Source organism: Microsporum canis, genomic scaffold, assembly GCF_000151145.1.
Source record: "Microsporum canis CBS 113480 supercont1.6 genomic scaffold, whole genome shotgun sequence".
NCBI lineage: Eukaryota > Fungi > Ascomycota > Eurotiomycetes > Onygenales > Arthrodermataceae > Microsporum > Microsporum canis.
The window spans coordinates 1930293-1947385 of NW_003299164.1; the positions used below are offsets into that span (position 1 = coordinate 1930293).

Genomic DNA, 17093 nt, shown 5'->3' on the forward strand with positions numbered 1-17093 from the left:
ATTAGTGCAAAGGACGTTCGAGTATTATTTGTCGACAGTCCGGAGACAGTGTTCCGTCTCTCTCGTTCTCGCTTGGATAGGTTAACGGCTTTTAACGGGCCTTGCGCACATTAGGTGTAGTAGGAAAGGGTAGGTTGATATTTTTTTTTGGGAGGGGGTACGATCAAGCACCAGCCAGAGAATTATAAACTATTGACTGTAGCCTTGCTAAGCGCGGTGGCTTGATCCCCGGTGACTTCAGGCCGCGGCGTCGAATATTCCACCAAAAGGCGTAGATATAGATGGCCGAAGGATTAGGCGCGTGAACGGTTTATTCCAACGTCCACAGACCAAACAGACAACACAATCCCTCGTACCCAAAGTCATCGACGGCATATAGTCTCAGAACCACCTCTGGATTCCCCCACGTATCTCCTCAGGCACAAAAAAAAACCGATCCCTTGATTTCTCTTTCTATGACATCTTCTAGCAAGGAGATGTAAACTTGAAGTTCGGAATTACCGCATTCAAGATAAGCGGGTTTTTGTTCTTCCGGCCGGAGTCACGAGACATCCGTCAACCTCGGCATCAAAAGACGAAAAAGAGATGAAGAAGAAAAAAGGGATGCAGAATAATCCATCTCACCCTGCATATGATAGTTACATGGCTAGATCCATTGATGGCGAACGGCTTCTTCTCCCCGGATATTATACGTATACTTGACAGGGGCATACCCGGTTACTTTCGACCAGGTACTCCAGCAACTATCAAAAGTCCCGCCTGTTGAGGCTTAGCAGTCCAGTGTACATAGTAAATAATCCTATGTGACTGCTCTCTAGGTCCTCTTTTGCCCGGTAAATGTCTTGCATCGCGATCAACAAGAGACGCCACAGCGGATCGCGCTATTTGATACCAACCATTCGACGATGGGTCCTTTTTTTTTCTTCGGCTCGGCTGGCGCTGGAGGTGACACGTCTGGCCTGCAACCGATTTTTACAACTACTTCAGATGAATAATAACAGCTTCTGATGTCAGAAAGCTCGACACGTGACAGAGCCTTGCACCAAATGGAGGGAAAAAAAAGGAACGGGCTGGCAGGCAGCATGGCCAGTGGGCTTCTATATGTATATGTGTGCGTACATATCAGGGTGCAGATACCCGTACGGCTGAGAGATCTCTCCGGGCGCCTTGTCACACCGCGCAAGCCTTGCATGTCTGAAGGTGTCCGCCTACAAGCAAAGAGAAAAAAAAGAGAGCGAGAGAGAAAAAAGGAAGAGGTTGATATACACCGGATTGACGTTGATGGCGAAACCCACGATCTTCCAGGCCTGATGACCATGAGCGGGACAGATGCCATTTACCGATAGAGAACTCCAGGTGTTGGCCATCACTGAGAGGGTGAGCTCGGCAATCTCTTTCGTGGGCTGCATGTTCGTTGTCCTCACTTTCATGGCCAGTTGCCGCTTCAGGACACCCGTCAACCGGCTGATTTTCTTCGCTACCTGGGGCAACATACTTGGTATCTGCGCGACGGCAACCTCTCGCTCGGGGATTATTGCTGGTGAGAATACCGCTCTATGTCAGTGGCAGGCGGTCTTCATTCAATGGTACGTTTTGTCTATGTTCTTGTCTTATACGGAAAAGCATTCTGACTTGTATCTTAAGTGTATTAGGTTCCATGTCGCCGACGCTTTTTGGGCATTTTCTATGGCATGCAATGTATACTTAACTCTCTTCCACCGTTATAGCACCGCAGAGCTAAGGAAGATAGAATGGAAATACATTTGCATCTGTTACGTACTTCCATCTATACCTGCCCTTACCTTTCTCTTTATCAAAAATAACGAGAGAGGGAAGGTATACGGCGGAGCAACTGTGAGTACTACTCTAGAGTAAATCTAATAACTATTACGCCCCTGCTCATGCTTTTCAACCTTAGCTTTGGTGTTGGATCAGGCCGCAGTGGTCGATTCTCCGCGTTGCAGGCGTCTACGGCCCCATCTGGTCCATAATAGCGGTTACTCTCGGCATCTACATATACAGCGCTAAGTTTATCCTCGCCAGCCGAAGAGATATCAAACGCCTACGCAATATCAGTCTTACCTTGACTTCGACAGTCGACTCGACTCTCCCCGTTGCGACTGATGTTTCTAGCTATATGGACCATGATACCCATCCAGGGCTACAGCAGCATATCCAGCAAGATCCCCAACAGAGGGAGCAGCAGGCACATCATTTGGATAACTGGGCAGGACCAGAACTCCGACAGGAATATCTCGGCGACGACATAGAGCCAGCCTATTTCCCACCATCCACGCCCAGACATACGACACATGGGCCGGAAGCTGAGGGGGTGGAAGACACGATTGACGTTGAACATGCAGCAGGGCACGATAGCTTCCAGATAAGATCAAACAGAAGACGTTCTTTGCCCGGGGAGGGATATCGTATGCACAAGTCATCTTGGGAACGGCAGAGCGCGACCTGGGCGTATTCAAAATTTGCTATTCTGTTCTTTTGCTCCTTACTTATCACTTGGGTAAGTTACACCATTTACTGCTCATTTTCTCTGTATTCTAACAAATATACGCAGGTACCGGCATCAATTAATCGCGTCTACTCATTCGCGCACCCAGAAGAACCAAATCGTGTGTTAACCTATTTAGCATCACTTGTCCTTCCCCTACAGGGGTTTTGGAATACCCTAGTTTACACTGCTGTATCATCTTCAGTAATCGCTTCGTACATTAAATCCTTTCGAGAAAATCCACGACTTCTCTACCAATGCTTTGACTTTGGCCGGCTTTATGGCTTTATTTCACGGCATTTCCGACCACAGGCATGATTGGAAGAACATATATTTGTATATACCCAGAGCAACGCAGCTAGCCATACTTCTGCTCTATTTTCATTGAGTTTATACCGGGTTTTCTGGCTTATATCTGGTTGTTGGGTTTTGGAGGAATTTGTTGGGAAGTGTATAGGATGGTTATGGTATAGGGAAGATATGGCTAAGACTTATAAACTAAAGCGAACTTCGATGATTTTATCAATTACGTACAGCAATTCCGCTTTATACTCAGTATGAACACAGCATTTCTATGTCCTCCGCAATTAACCAAAGAATTTAACATGTAATTGTAAATGATGTACAGTCTAAAAGTATATCTTAGAAATTAGGGAAGGTTTAAGCTCCAGCGCGTGTATAAACGCCAAAGCCCCATGCAGCTCGAAGTATAGCCAATCCATAGGCCATACCCAAGCTATCCCAGACAACACTCAGCTTGCTACCGGACACCTCCTTCCATCCGATAGGTACCTCAGCGACGGGAATGTTGGCGAACTCGGCCAACATGAGCATTTCAACATCGAAGATCCAGCCTTCTGAATGCATGTAGGGTATAATATATGGTAGACTTGCCCGAGAGAACAGTTTGAAGCCGCACTGGGTGTCGTTAATTCTAGCAGTTGCCGGGGGTGTGAGAAGGCGGAGTGCTAGGTGGAAGGAGTGCATTAGAAAGTTTCGGAGCTTAGAGCGCTGCAAGTTTGAACGTTAGCCCAGGTTATTACCATGAGGATGTGGAGGTGTATTGCTTGCTTACTACATACCTTAACAACAACATCACTTCCTACAAGATGTGCTCTTGACCCCACGGCCACGACACGGTGATCAGAATCTTCTATTTTCTGGCACGCTTCCACCAATTTACCGAGATCGTTGAAGTTGCTTGCCCCATCCGCATCGGCAAAGATGGCATATTGTCCTCGAACATGACGCATGCCATGCGTCACCGCTCCTCCCTTTCCCCTGTTTTGCGTCAATTCAATGACCCGTATACTTCCAGCAGGGATTTTTACGCCTTCTTTCGATTTCGGGGTCCATGGCCCTGCATGGCCCTTTGGATGAACCGAGAGCTGGTGATCTTTAGCAAAGCCCAACGCCGTTTCCACGGTTTTATCAGTTGAACCATCAGAGACAATCAATATCTCCCAGCCTGTTAACGGTGAATTTGCATGTTTATCGGTAAGAGATCCCGTCTTGCCGTTTACCTTTTGCCGAAGCCGGGTACCATTTTGATCTTCGTTCTCTAACGACTGTAGCGCACTAGCTTTTACTTTCTCTGCTTGGCTTGATAGTTGTGATGTCCCATATGTACGCTCTAAATAATTGACAGCCTCCTCCAACATGCCAGGGAGTCGCTTCTCTTCGTTATACGCTGGTATAACAACGGACATGAAAAGTGTTGGTTCCTCGAGATCCGACCGCTTGTACGTGTCAAGATTGATCTTATCTCGCCAGCAGGGTAGCTGTTGCTCTTTTGCAACAGACCCATCTTCCAAAATGGCTTTGTACTGCTTCTCTTCGGGGAACGGTGCTCGCGGAGCCGGTGCTATGATCAGGAGGAGAATATAGGCCTAGCAGAAGCCCGGCTAGTTAGCACGACGCTGCTTTATTCGACGGGAAAATTTGCTTACTAGACTAAGTAGTCCTAATAGACAAGAGAATAAAAGCCCAAACAGCAGCATAGGTGGAATTTCCTTGACAATGCTTATGCATTCTGCACAAAGCGGACCCAGACCGAGTGTTGTCATTGCTGCAGGCGGGGAGCTGCTTGTCCCGGCCAATTGACCAGAACTTGGGCGGAGAAAAATGAACAAAATATAATATCAGGTCACCATCGAGTGATGCAGTATAATGGTCACAGTCACCGGCAACTAATCAGGCTGTGTGCGTGGGAATTTCGTCGGCGGACCTGCCACTGTGTCCTTCTGGTTCCGAGAGACAACTTGAGGTTAAGCTCGCCAGGGCTGGTTAATAAGCGCCCGGTTCCGCGGATTAGCCGCGCTGCTCCACTTCCTCGCTGGTAGATATATTCTTCTTTTGTTTACAACGTCTATCATGCATTTTCATTGCAATCATTACTCCCGGATATTCCAGGATGATGACAGAGAATCTGTCATCATATTTTTGTCGCCTGCCAGCTTATCACAGCTAAGGCCGCGAGCTCCACGCGATGCTGTGGCAACCGGTATCATGAAAGTATACAACTAGCACCTACCGTACAGCCACTAGTTAAGCTGCATACTTAGCATCCAAAAAGCATACTTCAACGGCTTGGTTGCGTTGACATTCGTGGAGTGCTGGATGGCGAGACTCGTCCACGAAGAGATTGGGTGCAGAGCGCGGTCCTTCATTACCAGGGCAACGCGCCATACTTTATCGATAAGGGCCAGCAGGATCCACAAGGGCCAGCCCAGCAAGTGAAATTCGTCATGGCACGTCTCAGGCAGATTTGCTTTTTAGGAGCCGATAATTTTCCGGCGTCGGTGTGTCTTCTTCCAGTCTTTAGGCAGCGCCTAAAGCTTTCGCACGAACATAAACGCCGTTGTCCTATATATTGGCTAGCACCCTCTCAAAACAATCCAGCAAGTGGGAAGATCATTATGAACCATTAGGCAGCGCAGTGAAGTATGGATACGTGGAATAAGCAGGTTGGCGAGAGGACGCCTGAACCGTCAAGGAATCCGTCGCCAGACCGGCTGCAGCAACGCTTAAACAGGATTTTTGACGAATCAAGGACGAACAACAACCAGATACTGAGAGGTCAACAAGAGTCAACATGGTCTGCTCGTGCTGCCTCGCACACATCTCGCGAAGTTGGACGGTCTCTACCCAGCTCACCTACGAAACCGACACGGCTACGGCCTCACGAGGAGCGACTTGATTGTTCTTCACAGAACACTGCAGGACGACACCGTCGATCTAGAACCGACCTTTCAGGGCTTTGGAATGGGCCAGCATTCCCTATAGATGGAATGAAAACAGCCAGCCACTATACTGACACGGACCCATCTAAGCTAGAGGACGTGGATCTGGGCGCCTCAACGGAGAAAGCCAACGAGCCTAAATCTAACTGCACAAGTCGACTTTTCTCTGGGCTGTTCCAGGGGGAATCTCCTTCTATGCGATTGGGCCTAATTTCTTCCCCACGCCCGGATAGGGGAGTTGACGACGTGATGCATGACGCTTCGCCGTCGACCGATCGATCGAGCCATACCTCATCACCGTCACCGACCAAGCTGTCCATAAATATGAACGTCCCGGCCTCGCTGAGGCAGGTTGCTTCAGGAAACCCTTTCTCTTTTTTTACGTCAAAATCCCAGCAAGTCCAAAAAGAGCCACTCCCAGAACCTGCCGATGACAAGCTGCTAAACCTTGATATTAAATCCATATTAAACAACCCGTCTTTTGCCGAACTATCTCCCGAAGAAGCCATCCATTCCTTCCGAGCCAACGCCGAAAACATTTTACGCGAATTCCAAGAAGCTTACAAGTTACGAACATTTGCGTTACATAGAGCAGTAGGGGATAAAGATGCGCAGGCAGACGAATTGGAGGATGCCCAATCACGGATTAAAAATATCAAGTCACAGCTTGATGGGATGGCAGCAAGGGTGCTTGAACAAGACAAAGCGTTGAAAGCTTTGACGGAGGAACTCAAAGCTGAGAGACAAAAGTACCAAGATGAAATCAAGGCTAAACAGCAACCAGAGGATGCTGCTACGCCGACTCGGGACCTTCGAGAACACCATTCGAAGAAGTCAAGCGGCGGCACATTTACTAGCGATTCTGGCTTTGATTCCGGAGACGAGAGCGTTGCGGAAAGCGTGTTCTCACGGGAAAATGACGATGGCTCATCAGTCAACACCCGGCTTTCCACTGTGTCCATGACGAGCCCGTCGACTCCCCAACCAGCCCCGGCTGCATCTGGAACAACGTCAAGACCAAGCACTCCGAAAGCTGCCCCGCCAGCACCGCAACGCGAGAGTGCATATGGAAGGGTTCTAAAGGGTATATCATCATCAACCCTCGGCTCGTCGTTTAACGCTTTAACATCATCGAGATTAAAATGCCCAGATTGCCGCGCGAATGGTTCATCAGATGCTTCAACGGTCACCAGTATCCTAAGAGAAGAGAATAGATATCTTAAAAAACGGATAACAGATCTTGAAAGTGCAGTTGAAGAATGTATTTCTCTTGTTGGAGGATAGCTGTGAATTGTTGTTTTTTATATTGGCATATTTGATCTACATATTTATTACCCCTTTCTTTTGTCGTGTTTCACCTATGCAATATTTTGATATATGAATCTCATTTGTGACGATTTAGGATGGAACGAAAGCTGGCCCTTCAATTTCACTTTAATAGATATAGATAAATCAAATAGTATACTCGCCACACGGCGTCATCCTCAGTCACTCTGGGAGCCTAATCTGCAGTTGCTATTCCGAACTCGTTTTGTACATCAATGTGCCTCTCTCCACGGCTCTGAGCTATGAGTCCTATTAATCCTTGCCCGATATCTTTGATCTCATTGTAATCATGAAGAAGTCGAATATGTTTCTTTACGATCCCGTTGGCATCTGGAGGCTCGTTAAGTCCTTTGGCCAATTCACTGGAAAGCGGATGAAACTCAAACTGTTAGATTCCCCATTGTGTAGGTATGCGAGGTGTGGGAGGTCGGTACTTTAGCTTCTCTCTTGCATTGACTATGGACAACTCTGTCTTCTCAACTTGCTCTTGAAGCTTGGGTATAGATGCCTTCAGAGACTCCTTTAAGAATCAATTAGCACGGGCTTTCGTAGCTTCAAGTAGACTTTGAATGCGAAGGCTCCACACACAATCTTCTTCGCCTGCTGAGGCGTAGGGGATATATTTCCAGAAGGGGTATCGCAAGAGACAGTCATGCTGGGTATCTGTCTTGACTCTTCTTTATTTCGAACTTCAGGCTAGAGCAGTCTTTGTTCAACTACTCTAGGCTGTAAAAGTATCCTTTGGGCAACTGGAGGGCGCACCAGCTATCTGACAAGGGTAGGCTGTCCTTCAGGACTCTCTGTAGTGTAGTTTCTGCTCTGTAGCCGCGTTGTTATATATCTGGCAGTTGGTTGGTCAAGGAGATTTTGCGGAGATAAGGGAGGATGACATAAGCCGAAAGGGGATTGAAACCTCTCTTGCTTCGTTTTCAGACACCAAAGGATTTGTTCACCAACCTGTGAGATACCTATTATTCCAGAGCCTATTTATTGGAAGATGCCCTAGACTCTGTCTGCTCTCTAGCAGTCGCCAGGACTTACTTACTAATAAACTGGCTATGGCCATATTGTCTATATAGCTCGGCGTTCACACTACTATATATAGACATATTTCATACAGCCGCCTCCCGGATATCTGCACACATTCTGTCTTTCACATCGCATCACAGCAACCAAGCCAGAGCCAGATCTCTGTTTCATTCAACTGCTGCTTCCATCACTATCATTGCAGCAATCCGGTCTTTCAATATATCTCAGCTGGGGAAGATGAGCAGGTTGGTGGAATCTGTGATCTTGGGCTTGGTCCTCCCTGCAGTGGTGGTAGCCCATGGGGACCATCACAAGATAGCGGATGGGAAAGTGATATCAGGAGATCCTCTGGTAGGCTGTCTTCCAGGGCTCGAGAGCTGGAGGGCGTATATTTGAGCGCTATGGTTGCTAACTTCATATCGATAGGATTCTACTCTATGGGTTCACATCCTGCTGATGACTCTGGCCTTTGGGCTCATCTTTCCGACTGGCATGGTTCTTGGTGTAAGTTTTGTCAAATTATCACGTATACGCGTTGCTTTGGCTGTTCTGACGCTCTTTGACGTATCCAGATCATCCGGTCTCGTTATCACGTCCCGGTCCAAGTCGTCGGTACCGCTGTGGCCATTGTCGCTTACTTCCTCGGACATCTTCACAAGGGTCGCCAGTTTGCCCCAAACATTCATGCCTCCTTTGCAAACTCTCTAATGCTCATGCTTGTCGTCCAAGTTGTTTTGGGCGTGTATCTGAAACTTCACCTTGAGAAAGGATTCCACGGTCGGATTCGCAAATACATGGTCGTGACCCACGGAGTTGTTGGCAAGATAATGCCGCTTGTGAGCTGGATCCAGATGCTATTTGGTGGGATTACGGCTCTAGGGTTCTGCCGGGCAGATCATCTTGGTCAATGCCTTGCTCATTTCATCATGGGAAGCGCCTTCATCGCATACGGAATTCTTCTCACTATCCTGCTTCTTGTCGGGCAGTTCTGGCTACGCCGGACTGGACGGAGCCAAGAATTTTTCGACTCGGCTGTCATTACTGCATGGGGCTTTGTCAACACTTTCACTGAACATCGCTGGGGCTCAGCGTGGAGTCATAGTGATATGCAACACACAACCATGGGTATCATCTGGTGGTGTGCCGGTCTACTGGGAATGTGGTTGAGTAGAAAGCGAAATGGACGACCAAAGAGAAACATTTTCCCAGGTGTGGTCATCTTGCTCACAGGATATGCCATGTCCTCCCACGCGCAGCATCTTATGCTCAGTACCATGATTCACTCAGTGTTTGGATACACTTTAATGGCTGCTGGTGCCGCAAGAATCATTGAGATATCCTTCATACTCAAGGACCGTAGCACCCTTAGCCCAGATGGCTCTGACCCAAACAGCTTCCAGTACCTTACGCCATATGTAAGTTTACCTATTCTACAAACATGCATTCGAATTGGTATCAATTAACGTAATGACTGTTTTAGCTTCTCTTTGCCTCTGGCTTCATTTTCATGGGTGCCACAGAAGAACAAATGCAGCTACTACACGATGCTGGAGTTGGCCATGTATCGTACCTTCTCGTTCTCTACAGTTTGGCTTGCCTCTTATTCCTGTGTAAGTTTCTACAGTTTTCCAGGGCAGCATCAGCATCCATCCTCTCTAACCACCACCTAATCTCAATAGTTGTGAACATTCTTCTGCACATTTACGCAGTGCATGTCTGGCCAGAGAGTGCCGTTTATTCTCGCCGCGGCGGCCCCAGCCATCTGCCTGGCCGATACCCCCAGCATGCCAGAGCTCCAACTTTCTATGGCCTCGATGGAGCATCCCCGGCTGCAGATATGAATCGCGGCATGAATGGCAACGCGAACGGTGGCATGACCACTGCTGCTCAGGCTCGAAATATCCGGGACGCACAGGAATTCGAGCTCGAGGGACTCATTGGTTCTGCTGATAAAGACCGTGACGAGGAAGATTCCCCAGTTGCAGGAGAAGCTGTCAAGCTATAAGCCTTTTTCCCGCTCGTAAACATTAGGGATCAACTTTCTCTCAAGGTGTCGTGTCATGACTTCCATCTCAGACTTGGGGTTTTTTCACATGCACCCTGATGGAAATGGCCTCAAGGAAACAGCCCTTATTCTCCTTCTTTGTACCTATTTCCCCGGCCCTTCGGAATATCACCTGTCCATATTAGCGAGAGCAAGCAGAGTCTTGGTTGATTGCTCACTTTTCTCATGGCTAAACCTACCAACTAGACTCTTCTTGTATTTTATTGTTTGTTTTGCCCTTTCCCTTGTATTTTCTGTCTTTTCGTCTGTTATTTCACTAGGTCATTAAAGGATAAGGGTTTGGGAGTTGAATTAGGAGATCAAATAATGGAAAAAGGGTTGCTGATAGGCTTATCTGCCTATCTATTATTCAATAGGAGTATCTACTATTAAAAAAGAAAGAGGGTATAAATTTGTCCTTCTGACACTCGTGAGATTGCTGTATTATTTTACAGGCTGAAGGAGAAACACATGTAAAAGAAAGCCTTTAACCTGCCTTTAAACCACCCGTCCCAATCCGTACCCGTTCCCAAAACTGAACCAAGAAAGGAAATCATAGGCCATTAGTAGTATCGGGGAAAAACGGGTGTAGGGAATAAACCGGAGCAACGCTCTTTTCAGAGTCAAAGATCAGAAAGTTTTGGAGTGGCTGCTCTCTCTGGCTGAGCACGTTGATAGCATCCTGAGCTAGGCTGCCACCCAAAAACGCAGCTACAGGGTTAATTTCGCTGCCGACGTTTTGCAGGAATGATCGTAGGAATGAGGCGGTAAGTGTGGAGGGGTCTAATTGAAGCTCCAGATGGCGTTCGTTTGCTAAACGCGTGTAGTTTTCCAAATCCTGCCGGGAGAAGGAGGGGGGGACACCGTGTTGGCGTTCAAAATCCCACAAGGCACGGAGACAGGTGAGCAGTGGGGTGACCTGCTTTCGTTTCCGTGGCAGCCGCGTAAACTCCTCTGGCAAGGGGGAGGTATTTGCCAGTAGTAAAGGTGTGTATGTCTCTCGCTTCGTGACCATCTCAATGACCTTATCATTTTCGACCTTGGTAGTGACGCCTAGTACTGTCCGTGTTGGTGTCTCGTTCGTCTGTGGAGGCACGTTGGACTTCTCGCGCTCGATGACGAAAGTGTGGCTAATAAGGTCGGCAAAGATGAACCCGTAGAAGCCATGGACACCGGCTATGTATGAAGGGCGGTTTGCAACGCGGCAGGCTGCATTGATCGTTGCGAATGTTTCAAAGTCCAGGTCGGTGGCTATGACAAGGTCGAACTGTTCAAAGTATACTGGAGGTTTCGATTTGATGCTAGACGGGTCTGCATGTAGTTTCACTCTGGGATTCAGCTGGCGTATATGTGGTGCCGCAGCTTCAACCCTCTGTCATGTTGTTGTTAGTGTGCTGTTTTCGACTTTTTCGACGCAGTAGGTGCCGTACGCTTTGCTTGAGATTCTCCTCTGTGATGAGGAACTGAGCCCCAAGATCCTCCTCACGCACCATTCCGTCGTCAACGATGGTCAGAGTGCCAATTCCGGCCAATACGAGGTTCTTTGCGATCTCGTTTCCAAGGCCCTTGAGCGTTACCAAAAGGATATTGGCATTGCGTATTCTTTGGATAACATGAAGATTAGCAGTTGGTCTCTGATACGGGAGCTCAGCTATCATATTACCTCTCCTGAGCCTTTACACCCCATAGCCTGATCTGTCTATCATAAAGCGCAATTTCATCTGGTCAACATCGTTATTAGATTCGTCCGTATGAGCTGTCGTCTTGCATAGCAAAGACTTACCTGCGCTGATTCCGCTGACCCCACTCGCCCCATTGGTGGTCGTTTTACCATCCGTAGCCATCTCAGTCAATCTGCTCTAGCAAACAGCAGCAGGTAATCCCCAAGTTCATCCGCTAAGAGTGAGAGGAAGAAGCTATGAAGTAAGAAGAAGCAAAAGAAAAGAAGAAAGTTTGGGAAGCTCCCGCTTATGTCATATTCTGATTATATAATACTATCACGTGACATAAGCGGGTCCCCTGAACCGTGCGTCTTTTTAACTCATGCGCTAGTCCTAAACAAGAACGGCAGTGCTGACTAATGACCCACCTTTTCCCGGCTTTCTCCATCGCCGAAACAGGAAAAAAGTTTCACCTTTTTTTTCTCTCTCTTTCGTGTTCGAAGGTGGAAGAAGAACAACCACACTCTTTTCTTTTCTTTTTCTTTGCTTTGCAGCGATAAGGGACACGCTTTTTAAGGCTTAATATAGAGGAAGACAGAGGCAGCGGGCTTGGCTTGTCACTTTTAGAGCAGCACCAGCGGCGAAGTCGTCCTTCGGTTCCCGCGTCTAACGGAGAAAGGATAGTGGCAGTACGTGAGGGAGAGGTTTGGTGCGGGTATAGCCTGCTTCAATATACAATCTGTGGGAGCGGGCAGGGTTGCTGTTATATATCCCGAACCATGGTGAGCAACGAAGCCCCCCCCTCTCCGCCGGTTTCTCTCTCATTCTTTTTCCTACAGAGAGAGTGTGTGTATGTACTCCGTGTCTTGTTAGCACTACTAAACAGGTTGCTATTATTGCCATTTAGTCAAACAACGCTCAGCCGCCGTCGTTCGACCGAGATTCTACTCACGACGTGTCCAATTTCCAGACCATCGCGGCTAGAATCCGACAGCTGAGGGACATCATCTCTGAGATGGACGAGGACCGGAGTTTCTTCTTACACGCACTGGACCGCTCTCTCCAGGAGTACAATACCGTCGACTCGACTGTGAACCCCCAGGCCATCATCACCAGCCCGCCGAGACAGCCTCCACAAAGACAGCCCTCGCAGCGTCAACCCCAGCAGAGACAAGAGTCCCTGGCCTCGCTGGCCTCGCTGCAGCGTGCAGAACAGCAGTTCCGGCAGGCAGTCGCCAGCATTGGGGCCGGAGAGGGAGCATCACGGCAGCCTGAACGGCCACCGGCCAGGTCCCCTCCCGCGGACTCCATGTCAGACCACCGCCAGTCGAAACGGCGAAAGGTGGATGCGGATGATAACCGAGAGGGTGCCAAAGGGTTCAGCTACAGCCACTATGGCCAGGTCTCTTCCGTGCCGTTGGAGATGGAAGTCCACAGCTGCAAAGGAGCCAGCACTGAGCCAGATCGACGCGGTAACTCCCCAGATCATATACTCGTCAACGACGGCGCGGTCTACAGAGCACAGGGCGGTTGCTGCAACATCGTCTTGAAGCACCGTGGGGAAATCCCATTCTCCTTGAAGAAGCTGATCATCAAGACCCCCAAGAGTGGATGCCACGATGAGATGAAGTAAGTAAAATACCATTTTCCTTGCTTCTACTCTGACATACTAACCTGATATAAATACAGTGTCCGAGAAGGGACCGTAAGTATTTCTATGGTTTCGGATCCACGATTCCTTCGTACCGTCGCCAGCTTTGCCTCAGAGTTCCCCTCTCGTCGCTCCCGTCGTCGGAACGAACCGTCACCACCGTTCTCCGGGACCATGGCGCCGCCTGGAAATGGTAGGAGACCAGAGACTTCAGCTGCAATCCTTCGTGCACGCATGCTACGCTCACGCGCCAACCAACACCCAGATTTCCAGTTCGGCACCGAGCAAGAGGACAAATCGGACGATGAATCGACGCAACACGACGCAGCCCGTGATCAACTTTCCATTTCCGACCCGGAACCCTCGAATTCGCGCGACAGTTCTCCGAACAACGATACCAGTGACAGCGAGAGCAGTGACGGTATCTCTGGTGTCGCTGAGGCTCTTGCCCAGAACCTGGATACACGACAACGCCGACTGCTGGAGGCTCTGGGCGTTCGTGTCCCCTCATATCTGCAGTCGAGATCACAGCGGCATAGAGCGCTCTCACCGACGACCGTCTTTGCCCGTCCGATCAGCGAGACAGCCCAGAACCAAGATTCGGACACCATGCCACCCGTCGCCAGATTCTCTATCGAACACGAGAGAGCCGCAGTACAAATAAGATTTAATCCTCCTGTGTAAGCTTCTTCCTTTCTCCCATCTAAATGATATCCTTTTACGACTAACATTCAATACCGACACAGATCTGCCCGATACATTCTTATCAAGATGTGGGCTCCCTTCAACCCAGGCCGTATGGATATCGAAAGTATCATCGCCCATGGCTTTGCCGGGCCACGATTCTTCCCTTCCCAGGAGCCTCGATGACTCTTTTCTTCCGCAGCTCTTGGAAAATGAACTTGATACCAAGGTTTCGTTTCTCCTGCATTTCTACTCGTCTTGTTGTTTGCGTTCTGTTTAGAATATCCGTTGTTTGTTATTATACATTTTAGCGACGCACTTACTGGCGTAAAGCATTTTCTTAGAACTGGAAATTATGGCTTGTTTTTTTTCCTCTAATTTATGTTATTACCCATACCCTCTGTTGTCTTTTTTTCTCTTATCAGATTGAATTGCTTCAAAGATAGACCATGATACTAAACAAGTAAATAAGAGATAAAGAGATAAATTCTACCTCTAGAGAATGCAATTAATAAGAGAAACGGAATTAATTTTGTCGTACAAGCCGCTGCTTGAAAGGAAACATGAGTAAAAAAATTATTCCATACTATCCGCCATTCCCGTTATTTCTCCCGTTCCCCCTGTTATTTGTGTCTAGTTTCTGTCTGTCCGTTTCTATTACCTTCGGGTAAATCAATTAGATCTGGTATCTGTAGTTGGGGCTGAGGTCACCGAGGTCTCCGTCTTCCTGGTCAAGAGACTGTGTCGGAGGACCTACGGCATCCCTCTTCTTGTTGCGGTTCAGAACAAGGACAAGGTACAAGCACGAAGAGAGGACTGCCACGCAGAGGAAGGCAATGGAGATACTATGTCCGGGCTTGTATTGAGGGGCATCTTTCTCAAGGAAGCTGTAGGTAGCGATGATCCCACCGACTACGAGGGAAAAGTTAGCAGGTGTACATATGTGGTGAGTAAGAGTTGAGAGGTTAACGTACTGTTTCCAAAGCCGATCTGCCACCCGGTACCGATGGCACGACGCTTATGGCCACTCAGGTTCATTGCGTACCAGCATATTATGATTGGCATGGCGCTGTAGGTGCCGCAGGTGATGAGGAAGAGGGCGCCGTACTGGGCATGTCTATTTTCCTTGCCGTGAATGGTGAGCAGCATGGAGAAACCGGCGATTGCGAGTGCGATGGGCAGCGTGGCGAAGGAGGCTCGATGTCCGATGCGATCGGAGACGTAGGCCATCAGCATGGCGAAGACGAATGCCACGGCCCATGGTGGAATGGAGTACAGCTGGGTTTCAATCGCTAGGATGAGGGTTAGCTTGGAGGAGTATAGGTATAGTGTATACATGGTCGACTCACGTCCGTATCCGTAGTTCTTGATGATTGTGGGAGCAAAGTAGGCATAGCCTATATGATTGTTAGTCGTGGGAGGCAGGAGTTGTATAGTACAGAGCGAACATACTGTAAGCTGGGACGATCATGCCGAGATACATGAATCCACCGATCAAGACCTTTGCTACGACAGAGTTAGAACGGTTATGGATTAATATACGAGAACAGATAACTCACGATCAGCGACGATGGAGACGACGTCCTTGAATGTGACCCTCTGGTCGTGTCCAGCCTTGCCGACGTCCTTGGCCAGCTTCGCTTTGATGAACTCACGCTCCTCCTCGGTCAACCACTTGACGTCCTCTGGGAAATCTGGGATGAGGAAGAACCAGATGGCGGCTACGACGCAGGTGAAGGCGCCCTCAAGGATGAACAGCCATCTCCAGCCGTTGTAGCCGCGAAGGCCGCCCATCTTGCCGATACCACTCGCGAGCAGGCCGCCAAAGGCACCGGCGAGGGTGGTGGAGCTGAAAAAGAAGGAGAATCGCTTCTGGGCTTCAGATCGCTTATACCACATGCCCATCAGGTAGAAGCCTGCCGCCAGTCAGCCAACGGAACTTGTAGCAAGCGTACCTGGGCAAGCACTTACATCCGGGGAACATGCCGGTCTCAGCGAGGCCGAGGAAGAAGCGAGTCGCGAGAATGCCAGCATAGTTGGTGGTGATTCCCTGCAGGCAGGTAATGAGTCCGAAGGCGAACATGCATAGCGACACTGTGAGTTCACGTCAGTCATGCAGACAACATATGGAGGTGCGCGAATGTACATACGCCATACGTGCGGCTTGAACTTCTTGAGCAGCAAATTCGACGGAATCTAGGTCGTCGCCGTTAGTCGTATGCGCTCCATGCAGCTTGTCTGACCACATACCTCGAACAAGACGTAAGGGACGAAGAAGATGGTCAAGGCTGTGTTGTACTGAGTCCCCGAGGTGATTCCCAGATCCTTCTTGAGCCCGAAGATGACCGCGTTTCCGATGTTTACTCTGCGCCCGTCTCGCTGTCAGCCTCTTGCCCCGCAAGAAAAGAAGAAGCAAAAAAAATAAGAGAATGTTACCTGTCTAAAAAGGCGAGCAGGTAGAGGATGCTAAGCATTGGCAGGATGTAGAGATCGATCTTGGCCATCAACTTGCGCTCTGTAGTGTTCCTCAGCTGGGGGAGTTCGTTGTAGCCATCCTGCTCGATGGACAGGTCCGGAGACACGTCTGCTTCTGCGATGGCTGTCAGTAGCTGTGTATGTCTGTATGTGTATATAGCAAGCAGGAGACTGACCTGACTTGACGCCCATGACGGCTTTCTTGCTGTAGGAAGCAGAGGTAGAGAAGTAGAGAAGCAGAGTAGAGAAGCAGTGGTGGTCAGTTATAGCCGGAGACTCTGGAGACTCAGCTTGATATAAGAGTCGCAGGGCGCAAGGGAGTCCCTGGCAAGCTTTCTATCTCTTATACCACAGCCGTGACCGTCTTTGCCGTGTGTGTGTGTGTGTGTCGTAGATGTCGATGTTTGGCGACGGAACGTCCCCGGACAAGACAAGCCGCTTTCCCGTACAAGATGAAGAGGTTAGACTCCTCAAA

The 17093-nt window shown here is 48.9% G+C and overlaps 8 protein-coding genes across 8 annotated transcripts; 4 read left to right on the forward strand and 4 right to left on the reverse strand.

Annotated features, from left to right (window-relative positions):
• Positions 1-1329: 1329 nt before the first annotated feature.
• MCYG_06855 (G protein coupled receptor family protein) lies at positions 1330-2824 on the forward strand (the record flags this gene model as incomplete). The annotated part of the gene is made up of 4 exons (XM_002844845.1): positions 1330-1586; positions 1728-1854; positions 1919-2518; positions 2573-2824. 4 exons carry the CDS (start codon positions 1330-1332, stop codon positions 2822-2824), a joined length of 1236 nt encoding a protein of 411 aa, XP_002844891.1.
• A 342-nt stretch (positions 2825-3166) lies between these two features.
• On the reverse strand, positions 3167-4572 carry MCYG_06856 (dolichyl-phosphate beta-glucosyltransferase; the record flags this gene model as incomplete). The annotated part of the gene is made up of 3 exons (XM_002844846.1): positions 3167-3517; positions 3589-4395; positions 4456-4572. 3 exons carry the CDS (start codon positions 4570-4572, stop codon positions 3167-3169), a joined length of 1275 nt encoding a protein of 424 aa, XP_002844892.1.
• An 879-nt stretch (positions 4573-5451) lies between these two features.
• Positions 5452-7032, forward strand: MCYG_06857 (conserved hypothetical protein; the record flags this gene model as incomplete). The annotated part of the gene is made up of 1 exon (XM_002844847.1): positions 5452-7032. One exon carries the CDS (start codon positions 5452-5454, stop codon positions 7030-7032), a length of 1581 nt encoding a protein of 526 aa, XP_002844893.1.
• Positions 7033-7249: 217 nt separating this feature from the next.
• Positions 7250-7728, reverse strand: MCYG_06858 (conserved hypothetical protein; the record flags this gene model as incomplete). Its single annotated transcript, XM_002844848.1, has 3 exons — positions 7250-7436; positions 7509-7594; positions 7663-7728. 3 exons carry the CDS (start codon positions 7726-7728, stop codon positions 7250-7252), a joined length of 339 nt encoding a protein of 112 aa, XP_002844894.1.
• A 612-nt stretch (positions 7729-8340) lies between these two features.
• Positions 8341-10108, forward strand: MCYG_06859 (YTP1; the record flags this gene model as incomplete). The annotated part of the gene is made up of 5 exons (XM_002844849.1): positions 8341-8454; positions 8530-8607; positions 8676-9518; positions 9584-9713; positions 9813-10108. 5 exons carry the CDS (start codon positions 8341-8343, stop codon positions 10106-10108), a joined length of 1461 nt encoding a protein of 486 aa, XP_002844895.1.
• Positions 10109-10700: 592 nt separating this feature from the next.
• Positions 10701-11991, reverse strand: MCYG_06860 (DNA damage tolerance protein rad31; the record flags this gene model as incomplete). The annotated part of the gene is made up of 4 exons (XM_002844850.1): positions 10701-11519; positions 11578-11749; positions 11811-11868; positions 11931-11991. The coding sequence occupies 4 exons, from the start codon at positions 11989-11991 to the stop codon at positions 10701-10703; spliced, it is 1110 nt and encodes a 369-aa protein (XP_002844896.1).
• A 596-nt stretch (positions 11992-12587) lies between these two features.
• MCYG_06861 (conserved hypothetical protein) lies at positions 12588-14329 on the forward strand (the record flags this gene model as incomplete). Its single annotated transcript, XM_002844851.1, has 4 exons — positions 12588-12620; positions 12716-13437; positions 13498-14139; positions 14206-14329. 4 exons carry the CDS (start codon positions 12588-12590, stop codon positions 14327-14329), a joined length of 1521 nt encoding a protein of 506 aa, XP_002844897.1.
• A 490-nt stretch (positions 14330-14819) lies between these two features.
• MCYG_06862 (conserved hypothetical protein) lies at positions 14820-16810 on the reverse strand (the record flags this gene model as incomplete). Its single annotated transcript, XM_002844852.1, has 8 exons — positions 14820-15055; positions 15118-15540; positions 15703-16059; positions 16115-16237; positions 16294-16339; positions 16394-16508; positions 16580-16742; positions 16795-16810. The coding sequence occupies 8 exons, from the start codon at positions 16808-16810 to the stop codon at positions 14820-14822; spliced, it is 1479 nt and encodes a 492-aa protein (XP_002844898.1).
• Positions 16811-17093: the final 283 nt, after the last annotated feature.